General features: G+C 29.3%; 1 protein-coding gene across 1 annotated transcript; it reads right to left on the bottom strand.

Annotated features, from left to right (window-relative positions):
• Positions 1 to 4,680: 4,680 nt before the first annotated feature.
• On the bottom strand, positions 4,681 to 12,895 carry LOC129971959 (gastrula zinc finger protein XlCGF8.2DB-like). Its single transcript, XM_056085938.1, has 2 exons — positions 12,773 to 12,895; positions 4,681 to 5,517 (listed from the first exon to the last, which is right to left on the bottom strand). The coding sequence occupies exons 1-2, from the start codon at positions 12,893 to 12,895 to the stop codon at positions 4,681 to 4,683; spliced, it is 960 nt and encodes a 319-aa protein (XP_055941913.1).
• Between the last annotated feature and the right edge of the window lie 2,922 nt (positions 12,896 to 15,817).

The following is a 15,817-nucleotide window of genomic DNA, read 5'->3' as shown; positions in this document are numbered from 1 at the left end:
ATAGGGATAAATTCTTTCTTTGCGAATTCTGCGGATTGTCATTCTCATTTTTTAAATTACAACCTGTCACGTTCTTATCACAGAACAAAGCGGTATAAACACTGATTATTGCTACTGGTTGTTCTGCTCGTTAACTATCCACATTTTTGCATAAGGAAACAACGGCCAACAGTAGTTCAAAGAATTTTCAAACTGTTGATAAAAGGATATAAATCTTTCCCATTATTTCTTTTAATATTTTTTTTTCCCGGGGTATTGTAACATCGTGTTACTATAGATAATGAGGCTCTCTCTCATTTCTTTGAGTTCGACACATTCTGTTATGCAGTGCTGAAATGAGGATATTTCCCCTCTATTGTCTTTCTACGTCTCTTTATATTGTCTTTCTTCTTTCCGAATCTGCAGAAGCATTCAGGAAATCTTCCCCGTTCAGAGATAATTTGCACTATCGTAGGGTGAAATATTCTTTTAATAATTTTTGGTGCCGTTATGAATTCATATGTCATGCGTCCTTTGCACAACGTAATCTGTCTATCCCACCACTGCATAGTCATCTCTCTTCTAATTTCATTCTTTAACATTTGGAATGATTTTGGGACTACAATATCTATTTTTTTGTGTGCAGCCTTTTTGCATATTCATCTGTTCTTTCGTTTGAATATATTCCGATTTGAGCCTTAATCCAGTTTAATCTAATCCAAATCATTCTCATTCAAAGGGAACTTAATAATGCATCAAAGAACTCACAAATCTAAATGAAACAAGTAGGAGTGATCCCCGCAAAACTTTATCGCTTTCTAATGAAGGTATTATGCTCCTTTCACATTCGCTCCACATAAAATTATGGATCACAGGTAAGACCACGAATGCCATTCAGGGTGTAGGAGAACAATAGTTGCGAAATATTGATCTCTTAACAAGAATAAATCATTTTTGCTGAATCGATCGTGTGATCCTTGTGGATTCATCCCTGGCATTTAGCAATTGATATTCAAAAAGTGAATTGCATTTTAGATGCAATATTTGAAACAGAATTTTGACGGAGAGCTACAATTGTAATCACAAAATCACACACCAAATTTCATATATTTAAATACTTTTGTTTTTAAACTATCGCGTTTTCATGCTTGTGAAAGTGTCGACTAATAGATGATCAATCTTTTGACGGATTTGGTTCAAATTTTGATACAAACTTACATTCTGTGTATGCCAAATTTTCCATCTATCTCATTTTGCCGTTATCGTGTTAATTTATACAGAAATAAAAGGCAGAAATCTACAAATTTAGTGAAAAAAACTACATTTAATTTTCATCCGGTTAACTCATAGCGTTTTTAAAATATCTTCGCCACAGTCATATGGACATATAGACATAATGCAAAAAATAGTGCTTTTAGAATTCAGGAAAGTTTGAAAATTTAAATTTGTCAAAATTTCAATTTTTATTATTATTATTATTATTTTTATGATTCCTATACTTTCTGTACTTTTCGTATACGAGAAAGTGAAAAATCCGTTACCAAAACCTTGATTTAGATAGTTGCATATTTCATTGTCTAATATTTGAGTTAATGCTACCTGTCCTGAAAGCAAGAGTCTCTGAATTTGACAAATATATCCTTCTAGAAGAGACTGGTTATGTTTTTTATTACTTTCAGATCTGATTATATTCATGAATTAATAAACACAATCGAACATTTGATATCAACTATTGTATATAATTAAAATCTGTACAATTACATATACATTATTATTTTTGCGTTTTGTATGGCAAATAGTGCAACTACTGTTAAATTTTAGTAAATAATCCCGAGTTTATTACTATGCATGCGCGAAAATATATATTGTCAATTTCAATGTGAACTGTACTATGATGGCACCATATACATATAAATAATTGTATATACAGGGAATACATAGAAGGAAATGATGTAGGAAATTTAATTCTTTTTTGTACTTATTGATGGCAGTACTGCTTCAAATTAAAGTTCTGAATTAAAAAATAAATTTGAAATCATTTAATTTACTTTTAGCTTTTTTTTTCTTGATGGTTATAAAAATATAACTAATACTAAACAAATATATACAAAAGAAAGATTTTTCTGTAAAATAAAATAATCATAATAGAAATTCTAGGTGAGACTTCTTTTTCGTAATGACCCATCTGCCAGAGTGACTTAAAAAGATGCAAGCATCAATTTATACGCAAATAATTATGTAAGCAAATAGTTTATTATATATCGTCTAAAAATAAAATAATTATCATGAAAAAAGGACAGTAAATGAAAGTATTTAATGCAAAATATCGAATCTTAACTTTCGTTTAATTTTTAATTATTTTTAAACTTATATACAAAGCATTCCTAGCATTTTTAACTGGCTAATTTATCATTCATAATGGTAATTTACTAAAATGTAAATGTAAAAGTGTGATCCCAACTGTATTATTTAAAGTCTATCAATATTGAAACGCCCAATGCGCAAGTTTATCGAATTACGTAAGGAACGAAAACACGATGTTTGTTAGGTGGGAGATTTCTGTTAATTAATAAGATTACAAATTACTACGCTTCAAACTGTATAAAATTTATATTCATGACGAAGATTGTTTTTCATATTTTGAGAAAACTTGTTATTTTTCACGATTCACTCAATATTTCCTGTAACATTTTTTTATTGAGGAGCAGACAGACATCTTTAAAATATGTCACAGAGCATTTTTTTATGTTAACTTGCTTATTAGATGCATTATTATTAAGGGTTAATGAGTAAAAAAATGTGAACTTATTTTTTATTTCATATACACAATTACAATAACGTTAATGCGATGAATAATTAATCATTAAGATTTGATTAATTATTCAATAGAAGATGAATAGAATATTTTAAGTAACTGCTGAGTAATGATATATAATTTTGCTATTATATCTTGGATGAACGTTGTAAATGTCTTATTATATTCTATTTGACTGAATAAAAATTTAAGGAATCTGTGCTTCATTCTTTGAAGCGGACTATTTTAAAGAAAATAAAAAATCTAGTTGCTGATAAAATAAAAACATAAAACATGAGATAAAAATTCTTTTAGGTTATTTAACATACAGTATTATTGAAAAATAAGAAAAAAATAACATTTCAATAAACTGATTTTTTACCTGGTACCATACATAATCCCACCACTTCATAGTTTCAAAATTAGTATGAGACATCAAACAGCATGTTTCATTTCATTAAATACGAATTTATTTACTCGTAATGTAGTAAGTACTCAAAACTCAAGAATACGTTTTGATCTGTATAAATTTGTTTCCCACATATTTTAAGTTTTACTGTAGACGCATACAATTTCGTATAAAACTGCATTTGTCTCTAAATGTTCTGCTAAAAGATAAATTATACAGATTTAATGATCAAAAGTTATAATAAAAAAAAGTTTCAAAAATAGAAGAGATTAACTAAATCCAACGTCGATATTTGAAATTTCTCAGTTCTTTCTTTTTATGATTGACGATATTTAACTAACGTAATTTACAGAAAGAATACAGGCCTGACTCCTTATTCGGTCAAAAATAAATGTCTGTTTTTTGTTGTTGTTTTTTTGTGCATGAGTCTAGTTACTTTCTACAGGCAAGTCTGTTTAAATTACAACTTATAATTTTTTTTCTTATTTATACCTTGAAGTATGTGAATATGAAACTTGAAACAATGTTTTTCAAATTTTAATGAAATGAAGAAATAAAGCTGAATTTCGTCAAGTTTCTGTGACAACCTCAAAAATATTATTGCACAAATACGAATTTCCATCTCAAAATTGAAAAAAAGAATCAATTTAATAATATCAGTCTAATAGTCAAGTAATTTTTTCTTTGGAGTTCTTTTTCCCTTAATTTTCAAAATTAAATTACATTTTTGACCTGAAATTCGGACATTTTTTTTTCTTTCATCAAATATTTCAAAATGTGATTTTCTTATAATAATCTAAATTTGTGAAGATACTAGTTTCTGTTCATTTCTCTTTTAAATTAGAAGACAAATGAAAAATATAAAAGCAGATATTTGTATAAAGTAGATATTTGCATTTTTGATAGATAATAATTTGATCAGATAGATTTCATAGATAAAGCAGATATTTCTATACATTTATTACAGCAGAAATTACATGTATATAATAAACCGAGTTTAATTAAGACAATTAAAATAACGCGTCTTTAATAGCAGAAATTTTAACGTAATCATGGATATGAAAAATAAATGATTTATCTATAGTAAATAAAATAATTATTCCCTGCAAACCAAATATTCGTCTGAGGTAATATGTATAAAATAATGATGACAGCAGGTGACTTAATATAAAAATTGATACTATTATTGATGTTAAATGAATATTTCCATATGTTTTTAAATAAATAATAGATCAATCAATTAATCAATAATAGAATTAAAAATAATAATTATAAGCAAATACTCCAAAGAATTGGGTCAAATACTGAATAAAACATTTCAATCAATTTCGTCATATTCGTCAAAGGAATAAAATATAAAAATTCTCTTCTTTAAAATGTCAATAAAAAATAAAATGGATATTTTAGGTCAGTCAAAAAATACTGGTTTTGTAAATAGGCTATAAAAATTAATCGTATACTTTGATAAAAACGTCAACAATGTTTTTTAGCGATATTTTCATAGATTGTTCTGCTCATGAATCTTCTCATGTTTTCGTAAGTTTCTTTGATACAAATATTGTTTTCCACAGGTGTCGCATTCATATAGTTTTTCGTCTGTGTGTTTGCGAGCATGCTTCTTTAAAGAGTACATGAGATCAAATGATTCTCCACATTCTTCACATGAAAAATTTTGTCCTTTGTGAATTTTCATATGCGTCTTTAAATTACATTTTTGTGTGAATTTTTTCCCGCAAACACTGCAAGTGAACGGTTTCTCACCCGTATGCGTCCGCACATGAGTCTGTAAATTATACTTTCTCGAAAATGATTTTCCACAAAACTCACATCTGTGTTTTTTTTCTCCCTCATGGATTTGCATATGCCTTCTAAAACTATTTTTTAGTTTGAATACGTTTTTACAAACATTGGAAGTGAACACTTTTACATCAGCAGTCTCTGATTTAAATGGCTTGGGTTGAAATTTCTCCTGACACACACTTCCTTTCCTTTCATTGAAGGGCAATCGGGAAGGACCAGGAACTGCGTGGACGTCACTTACGGTGCGTGTGTCGTAAGCCTCAGATTTTCCCGAAAATACGACCGCACTTGAACCGATTTGTAGACCAGTCCCGGAAGTCACTTGTTTCGATGCACTGGAATCTGTGTAAGGTTTTTGATTTCTATTGAATATTTCTGTGCAGACCGATGATAAATCAGGTAATTGCCCGGTATTCAAAGAGATACACTCATTTTCATCAATGTCCAGTTCATCTACTATATCTTGCAATATTCTTTTTGCATCCTCAGTTCCCAGCATCCACGGGCTATTTAAGCAGAAGTGTCCTTGTTCACGCTCAAATGGTTCATTGCAGTTCAAACACCTCAGCTCATTCATTCTTTAACCTAGACTCTATTCAATATTTACACTGAATTGCTAAAAACTAATATAGATAAGGGGGCCTTATTTTTATCTCTTCAACTCATTTCACAAAAATTTATTAATGCAATTAGATACAGATAATTAATGTGAAATTTGATAAGAGCGTGATACTCAATTTTTATCAGATGGTCAGGAAATATAATTTATCAATTTAAATTTTCTATTTTGAGCAAAAGATATTTGAAAGTTTAAAAATTGGTAATTTTTTCTCCGGCTGGGGAGGAGTTTTAATGAAAAATAATATATATTTGAAAACAAATTCTATAGTGTGAATAAATCGCTGAATAAATTATATCATGAAAATATTTTCAGTGAAACAAGTAATTGAAATTTTAAAAGTATCCTATATTTAAAGGTTATCTTAAAGATTCATTCCAATATGTATTTCAATCGCAATCAAGGATCTCCTTAAAAATGATCCGAGGACATTTGGAAATAATCATTTTGAAATTTCTTTAAAAAAATTTCGTCCGTATTTAATTTGAACATTTATTTAATTAGGGTTTCAACAATCAACAGCATTTCAGAAAGAAAAAGAAAAATCATTTAGCAAAATAGCTCATTTTCTTATGCTGAGAATGTTCGGAATAATGATAGACCGTGGGGTTCATAGTAAGTTCTCCGCATTATAACCAGAGAGTTTCAGGTTCGAGACCCGATGCCACAAAGGAACCGATATAAAAGCGGTTTGGTGCCCGTTAAAACCGTCGTATCCTAAAATCATCCCGCAGCAGTGGTACGGAAGTTAGGGGCAGGGATGCTCGCTCAGGTTTCGTCCTCGTTCGTGAATAATAATGAAAATCTGACCGCGGTTGAAAATGGCAAGGTTCTTCCCAAAATAGCCTCAGTGTTGCTTTAAAACGGAACGTTAATATAACTAATCCAACCTGATGGTGGATATGGACGAAAACGCGTATCCACATTATTTCAGTTAGTGTAAAGGGAGGCAAAATCCTTCTTACTTAATTTCCTGGTGCTTCAAGAAGTCAATTGCTTCCTCATTCATAAATGAAGCAACAAAAGCATATCATGTTTTTGAATGAAACTCTGAATAGGTGAGATTATGAATGATGTTTAAGAGTAAATGTCCTTAGCCTGCATTGAAAAAAGTACAAAAAAGAATTTCCATAAAGAGGAAAATTTTATAACAGTAGAGGGAATCAAGGGATGTTAAATCTCTTTTTTGGCTTTTGTTATGAGATATTTCTAATTCTTGTTGTATATGAATAACAACGGCGTTGAATTACATCATCGCTGCAATGTTCTTTAACATTGCATACACACGGATTGACAAAATGTATGTGAATACTGTGTTAGCCAATTCCAAAACAAAATGAATAATATAGTCCAAAAACCAAATCAATTCTTACTTTTTCAAGTGACGAATGCAATTTTGAACAAGTTCGTCAGAAAAATGCGCGTTTTGGATTACGTTGAATTATATTAAATTTGGATTACGTTCAATTGTATTTGAGCGGGTTATAGGGACTGCAAACAGCTCAAATCCATTAAAACCGCATTAAATTAGATTGTTGTTTTTTTATTTAATTTGTATGCGTTTAAATAGATTTGTTTAAGCTACGTTTGATCAAGTATTTAAAAGATTTTAAAGGTTGTTTTGAAAACTAAATAGAAAGCAAATCTTTTAATCCCCATATGTAATAAAAACAATTATGATAGCATCTTTTGCCTCTTAAAAGAGAAGTTCTTGTTTTTCTTATAAATCCATATAAAATCAAACGATAGAACAGAAAACTTAAATAAGAATTGAAAACTACATAAAATAAAACAAAGGAACCGAAATCAACCGAGTACTGAAATTTTGAATTTGGTCTATTTGTAGAGTTTGTTGCAGATAAAAATGTATCTTCTAAAAGTTGAAAGGAAGGCGTTAAAAGTTTCTTTTGTCCGATAGACAGCTATGATTCTACGAGGGTGAGTAGAAATGTTTTCGGACTAACAAGGAAAAAAAAACTTGGTCCAGCTGTCAGGCAATGCTTTTATCCCCTCTCTCTAAGAGCATAATTCTAAATCCTGAAAGCAGGCATTCGTTCGATATCAGAATAGAATTTCCTTTCAGCCAGATATTTTTTCAGTTTGAGGAAGATATTGTAGTTTGAATGACCATATCAGGAGGACAGGGTATTTAAGGAAGAATTTCAAACTTCCTTTCATGAAGTTTTGCTATCACAGTGACACCCTCGTGGAAGGGAGCATTTTCCTAGTGAAACAAAACTTTCTTGACCAAACATGGTCTCTTTTCTTTGATTTTGGAATTCAATTCATCCAGAAAATTAGCATAATATTCAGAATCGATTTTTTTCTATATAATCTAATAATAAAATTCCCTTAACGTCCCGAAAAACTGTTGCCATAACCTTTCCAGCAGAAGACGCCCTTTTTGCTTGTTTTGGTGTTTATTCGTCCTTCGCTGCTTACTGTTTTAATTGATGTTTGGTCACCGGAGTATAGTGAATGATTCATGTCTCATCCACAGTATGTAAACGCTTGAAAAAATCAGTTGGGGTTGAATTGTAGAGCTCCAATATCGTTATGCGCTGCAATTTTTGATCCTAGGTCACAGCAAATGCGGCACCTATCGTTATGATAACTTTCTCGTACCCAAAATATCGATTAAAATATGATATGTTCACGTTTTAGATGTACTAATAGTCTCATCAACCATTGTCAATTTCAGTCGGCGATAATTCAAAATAGTTTTGTGAACTTGTATAACGATTTCATCTGTAATGGCTGATTTTGGTTTTCTAGAATGCTTCGCAGCCAGAGTGTTTATAGATCATGTTTAAAATCTGCAATCCATGTTTTAATATTTGCAAAGGAAGGAGCAGATTCCCGCATTGTGGTATCTAGCTCAGTTTTTATATCCTTTGGAGATACGCCTTTTATATATATATATAAAAAAAATATCACAGCTCGCACTTCAGTTTTTTCCATATTCGGCAAAAAGCTAAAGAACATTTTAAAACAGCAAAGCATAAAAACAACGAAACACAAATCTTTGAAAATACGCAAGAAATATCAAACAAAGAATACTTTTTGTAGTCAAAGTAATTCCGGGGACGCCACTTCTAGTTCAGGCCCGAAACTTTTCATCCCACCCTCATATGTTCGAATCTTTTTCTTAGATGCCAGTATAAAAATGTTCTTTAAATTAATTAATGTCTTCTGTGATATTTATTTCATAAATAGTTAGGTCAATATATTCTTTTTGAAATTCAAAGAAGCAAAATAATATATATTTTTTTTCAATCTTATTAGCACTTATTGCAGTAGAAAATAATATCCTTAATCTCTTGCGCAATAAATTAATGGACAAAAGGGTATGTGGTGAAATAGTTATAGCACATGTGGTTACAGCATTCAGAACTACGAGAAATTCTGACACATAGTTTATCAAATTGAAAACTGAATTCTTTTCTTAATTTTGAATTGACATTCTTTTATAAAATTCACAGGATGAGGTAACTTCTGCTAAGTTTAGAAATTAAATCCAGGATTTTTTTTTATCTGAATCCTTTGCATTTCATTTGAAAATTTTCTTTTATTGTCTATATGAAATTTACAGAATGATTCCAAATTAGTTGCACAGATTTAGATCTTAAGTAGAAAACAGGTGTAAGAATGACATTCACCTAGCAAACTCTGGTCACAATCAATTTCTTTAGTCCAAAATTATTACTAAAGAAGTTTCAACTAAGTTCCAATTCAGTTGAAACAAGTTGTATACTTTTTTAACGTCTATTCTAGTGAAGTTACTTTAATGAAGTTTCCAACAGTGATACATTAATTTAAATTCATAAACTATTTCAAAGGACTGAATGAAAGAAAATTGCACAAGAAATGAAAAGAAAGACAAAGAGTTTAATGACGTCATCGTTGACCAACTGGAATGTTTACATGAATCGCCAACAAATATTTACTGTTGGTTTCAATATAATGAGATGACCACTTTTCGACAATTCTTTCTCACTAAGGGATAAGACGCGGAAAGATATACGTATTTCTGGAATTTACTTTAATATTAAATGCAAACATCTTCTTTGGTATTTCTTCTCACTCTTAATTTGTCGAATTAAACTCATCCTAACTCATAACTTTAAAACTCAGAGGCACCCATTCCGCTCGATTCTTAGTTGCCAGAAAATCAGGGCTGAAAGAATTAGTTGCAAGAACTTGTGCAAACTCTTGGCCGAAAATGTTAGCAATGTCTAATGGACTCGAAAGTATCATATTACCAATTTTTAAAACAGAAATAGAAATTTGATGATAGATCCCATTAGCAGCTTTTACTTATTTCCATAAATGTTTACTGGAAGTAGAGGATGTGATGGATAAAGCAAAGTTAGTCCATGATTTTCTCTGGCTACGACGCCTAAGGCACCGAGCTAGCAACTTGGCACTTTTAAAAGTGATCAAATTCTCAGTCAAAGAGTATCTTCTAAAAAATTCCAGAATTTTTTTCTGATACTTATGACTGTTGTGATTGGCTTCAGTCCATCACGTTCTATGAAATTTTCTTAGACGTGAGGAAGTTTTTGAAATTATGAAGTTCGATGCGTTCATTTTCGTATAAATGATATTTTGTACTGCTTTCGAAATATCTGCATCACTGACCATAGCCTTACTGATAACTGCTAGTTGGGATATGTAGTACAGTCTGACCACTGGAATAGGAAACGCGGAGGATAAATAGCCGCCCAATTGCTATCAGCATGATGTATTATTAAGGCAAACTGATCGCTGTTATGTAGGAATCCTGCACTAAAATTGTATATGTTTAAATATAGTATATGTGAGAATTGAAAACTTGAAGAATGTCTGCTTAACTCATTGAAGAACCCGACTTTTAAATATATATATATGTATATAAATTCTAGTTTCTGATAAATTTATAATAAAAACATGATAAAAGCATTCTTTCAGAACTATTCTATTTAAGTATTACAGAAAAATAAGAAAGTAATGACTTGTCAAGAAATTTTCTGTTTTACTCCTTAGTCATAGGTAATCCCACTACTTTATTTTAATTTCATATCCTCAATTAAAATAATGTTTATATGAAGAATAATTGATTTTTAGATTGATTATTTTTTTATGATCATAAAATATTATAAGTAAACGTTATGTAAGAATGAGTGATTTTTTTTTTTTATTATACCTATATGAAAGTTATATAGGTTTGAATCTATTGTATGTGATTGATTTAAAACTTGAAGAACGTCTGCTGAACTCTTTGAGGAGAACGACTTAAAATAATATATATAAATTCTAATATCTGATAAAATTGATAGTAAAAACTTGATAAAAACATTTTTTTCGGTTTATTCTATATAAAGTATTACAGAAAAATAAGAGAGAAATGACATTTCAATAAATTCTCCTTTATACTCCACAATCATAAGTAATCCCACCACTTCATAACTTCTAAATTTATATGAAACTTCAAAAATTGTGTTTCCTTTCATTAATAAAATTTTTATTCACTCGTAACAGAGCGACGCATACCGTAATAAACGAAAAAATTCACTGCATCACATATAGTGAAAATTTAAATCACAGAAGTACCTACAACTCATTTAGGTGTTTTGAGTTGTATAAATTCTTTTTTCACTTAATTATATTTTTACCGTTGGTGCATGGTATTATCAATTGAAGATAAACTTTGAGTAAAATATTAAACCGTATTCTGATACAAATATTCTGCTAAAAGATACGAGATAAACTATATTGAGATAGCGATTAAAATCAATAGTAACAACGGGTTTAAATGTGGAGGATATTAGCTAATTCAAACGCCTATACTTGAAATTTTCAGTCCTTACATTCTATGATTAACGATTTTGAACTAAACCAGTTTATAGAAAGAACATACAGGTCTTACACATTATTCAATCAAAAATTAACGTATGGTGTTTGGGACTGTTAACGTTCCACTGACAAGACTGTTTGCCTACAAGTACCAAATTTTTGCATTATTATTCTGTGGAAGAAGAAAATGTGAAACTTGAAGTAATGTTTTTTAAATTTAAATTAATTAAAAAATAAGCTAAATTTTTTGTAATTATAAAAAAGCTGATTTTTTTAAATTAAAAATAAGCTGACATTTTTCCATGACAACTTCAAAAATATTACTGTTCAAAAATCAATTTTATACCATTTCAAAATTTAAAATATTATCTATATAATAATTCCAATCTAATTGTGAAGCAATTTTTTTTCCTTTAATTTTGAAATTTTGAAATAGCCCTTTTTCCTTAATTTCCAAAATTATTTTAAAAATTTGCCCTAAAATTCGTATAGTTTTTCTTTCATCAAATTTCATTTCTTTTTAAAATTGTTGAAAACTAGAGAAGAATTCTATAAAATATATATGTAGTTTACAAGATAAATGAAAAAAGATAGATGAAGCAGACAATCACGTTTTTCAACGCGATATGATACTATGAAAATGTCGTAAATTAGAATGATTCATGTAAATATTAAGAACACTTCAGTATTTACAATAACACGTCTTTAATAGCAGATATTTTAACATAATCATGAATATGAAATATAAATGATTCATCTGAAAGGAAATACAATCAGTATTCTTGTCAAACCAAATAGTCGCCGGAGGTGATACGTATAAAATAGTGAGTATGACATTGTAATATGTAAATTCATATTATTATTGAAATTGAGTGCAAAATTTCATCTTTTTTAAATTACATATAGAATTAAAAATAGCAATTCTAACGAAACACTCCTCAGATTTGTGTCGAATATTCAATAAAACATTTCAACGATTTTGAATTCATATTCGTTATACAAATAAAATATAAAACATGCGTTTCTTGAAAATGTCAATAAAAAATTACTCTTATTTTTTTTCGCTTGATGATCAGTCAGTTAAAGATATTTTTTAGATTCTTCTTTTACTTATATTGATAAATCTCCTCCTGATTTGCAGACTTCTTTTATACAAACACTTCTTTTCATATATGTCCCCTTTTTAATGTTTGTCGTCTGTATGTTTGCAAGAATGACTCTTTAAATGACGCATTTCACAAAATGATTTTTCGCAGATTCCACACTAAAATTTTCCAGTGTGTATATTCATATGTATATTCAAAGTATATTTCCGTCTAAATCTTTTTCCGCAAACAGAGCAAGTGAATGGTTTCTCATCCGTATGACTCATAATATGTATATTTAAAGAATATTTCTGTGCGTATGATTTTCCACAAAAGAAACATCTGTGGCTTTTCCCCACTTCATGGATTTTCATATGCCTATTTAAACCATATTTGTTTTTGAGTACTTTATTACAAATTTTGCATGTCCGCAGTTTTACCTCAGTAGGCACTGAATGGTATGATTTGGGTTGAAATCCTTGCTGACACAAACTTTATTCGATTTCATTTAAAGGCAATCTGGAAGGACCAGGAATTGCATGGACGTCACTTACGGAGCGTTTGCAGTAAGCCTCAAAATTTTCTGAAAATGAAACAGAACTTGAATCGATTTGTTGATCAGCCCCGAATGTCACTTCTTTCGATAAAGTGGAATCGGTGCAAGGATTGGAAGTTCTGCCGAATATTTCAGCACAGACCGATGATAATTCAGGTAATTGCTGGGAAGCCAAAGAGATAAACTCATTTTCATTAAGGTCTATTTCATCCTGAATATCCTGCAATATCATGTTTGCATCCGGAGCTCCCAGCATCCACGGGTTATTTAAGCAGCGATGTCCTTGTTCACGATCAAACCGTTCATTCCAGTGTAGACACCTCAGCTCATCCATTCTTTAAACAAGACTAACTTCAATTTTTATACTTCATTGATAAAGATTCATAAGTAATTCTTATAATTTTCTTTTCACTTAACTTCACAAAAGAATTCTTTAACACAAAATGTCTGAATATTCTTGCGACAGAAGCGTAACACGAAGTTTGAAAAGCCTTGAAATCGTAGTTTTAGCATGTATTTAGAAAATATAATTTAGCAATTTAAATTTAGTCTTTTTTGCAATATATAATTTAAGATATAAACATCGGTAAATTTTCGGTGTTATTCTAATAATGATTTTTATCGTTTAAAAAAAAGCTATTAAGGAATAATTTTACGATATGAAAAAATCGCTCCAGCCACAGTTTGAAGAAAATATTTGCAGGGAAGGAAGAGATTGAAGTTTTAAATGTATCAAATGTATCGCATATTTAAATTATATCTTAAAGATTCATATGAATATATTCTTCGATAGACCACCAAGACTGGTCTTAAAAATACCATAAGGTATATGGGAATTATCAATTTAATTTTCTTTCAAAATGATTGTGTTTCTCATTTAATTCGCATTTTTCTATAGGGTTTAAATCATAGACATTATTTCAGGAAAGAAATATTATAAAATATTGTAAAACTATTCATTTTCTTAACCATAGGAAGTTGTAAATGGTGAGGGAAAAACTTTGTTCAAATTATTTCAATCCATGCAAACAGAAATATATAGTCCTTCCTGCTTTATTTTCTAGATATTCAAGTTAGTTTTTTTTCTACATTCAGAAATGATATCACTAAAGCAAGAGAGAGTGACATTCTGAATATACGAGATTATGAATGCGGATCAAAAAGGGATGTCCAGATACTGTTTAAGAATAGAATTTACACCGATTATTTGAACCTGTGCAAAATGAAATACAACATCATTTCTACTTAATTTTCTGGTTGTTCATCAAGCCAATTTCTTCAACATATAGAATTGAGATGACGAAAGGAAGATAAAAAAAAATTGAAATATCAAAATGAAAGTACTAAGCAATTCGAAATCGCTCATCCTTTTAAATCACATAATATATATTTTGCTATTTAAGCTTTTCAGAATTAAAATTAGGCAATTTTCAAATTTAATTTTATTTCGTTGTATTGCATATGTTTCCAAAACCAAATATAAGATATATTATATTTTAAATGAATATTAGTTATTCTTTTTTCAAATCCTTATTAATGAATTCGCATTTCTAATACATTAATATTTATTTAATTTATAATTAAAATATTATAATTGTAATAAAATTGCTTTATATCAATTTTGCTTTCCTTGAACACAACCGTGAAACGATTTTCTGCGGTACATATGATAAGAAGAGTTTTGTTTTAAAAATTAGTGATAACAAAACTAGTCATAGTTTATATAGATTGCTGTTTAAAAGCTCACCCGTATAAATGCCGTTAAATTATTTAAATAAATTTCATTCTATTTTTTTAAATATAAGGTTAATGGCATGAAAAAATAAGATGCTAGAGACATTACAACAATATATTTGACGGAATATTCTTTGCAATAGCAAATATTTAATAAATCCTTTCGTAAATTTGTTCTCTTCTTTATATTAAAAAATAAAATGCACAGCAAATGAAATATCTCACTTTTATTATAAGAACCATAAAAGCATATTGAGTGATAAAATTATAATATGAACGGAACAAATGTGGACATTTCTATTCATTGTTAAATGACAAATAAAATTTTCTATTATTTTAAATATATTTAAAATAAGATACATTAAAGAAGTTGACTAAATTATATCTAATAAGACCGACATCGTCAATACAATGTTATATTTATCAACAAAGTAAAAAGGAACGAATATTTCTCATTTTAAAGTAGTGAATGAAAGCATTGATACCGCGGAAACATCAACGTTAGTCAGCTGTTATTAATTGTAAATAATTCATATAACAGTTTAGAAAAAAAGAAAGAGGTTCAAAAGAGAAAATTTAATTTTGAATAGAGTTTTTATAATAAATTATCAGATATTTATTTAGAAATTAAAATTGCAAGCGTAAGAGGAATTAGAGAAATGGTTCTTTTCCTTTGGAACTTTTGAAAATAGTACACATAATGCTTCTAAGTACATCAAGCATTTCTTTAACCAATTCCAGATGGATTGCGCACATGCCTATCAAGAATAAAATAAGAGATAAAATAAGGGCAGCACGCCGTGGATGCAGTGACTTCGTCATTGAAATTTGAAACAACAAAAGCAAAACTGACGAAACTATGAAGAGACAAGAATGTGAATGCTCTTCAAGAATAAATAGCCTGTTCAAGAATAAATAATAAAAAAAATGCAAAAGAAAATGATCTGCCCAAATAAAGCAATATTTTGTAACAGCAGAGGGAAGGAAGGGAAATTAATTTTTTTAC

Source organism: Argiope bruennichi, chromosome 6, assembly GCF_947563725.1.
Source record: "Argiope bruennichi chromosome 6, qqArgBrue1.1, whole genome shotgun sequence".
NCBI lineage: Eukaryota > Metazoa > Arthropoda > Arachnida > Araneae > Araneidae > Argiope > Argiope bruennichi.
This window is presented reverse-complemented; position numbering and strand designations above follow the sequence as displayed.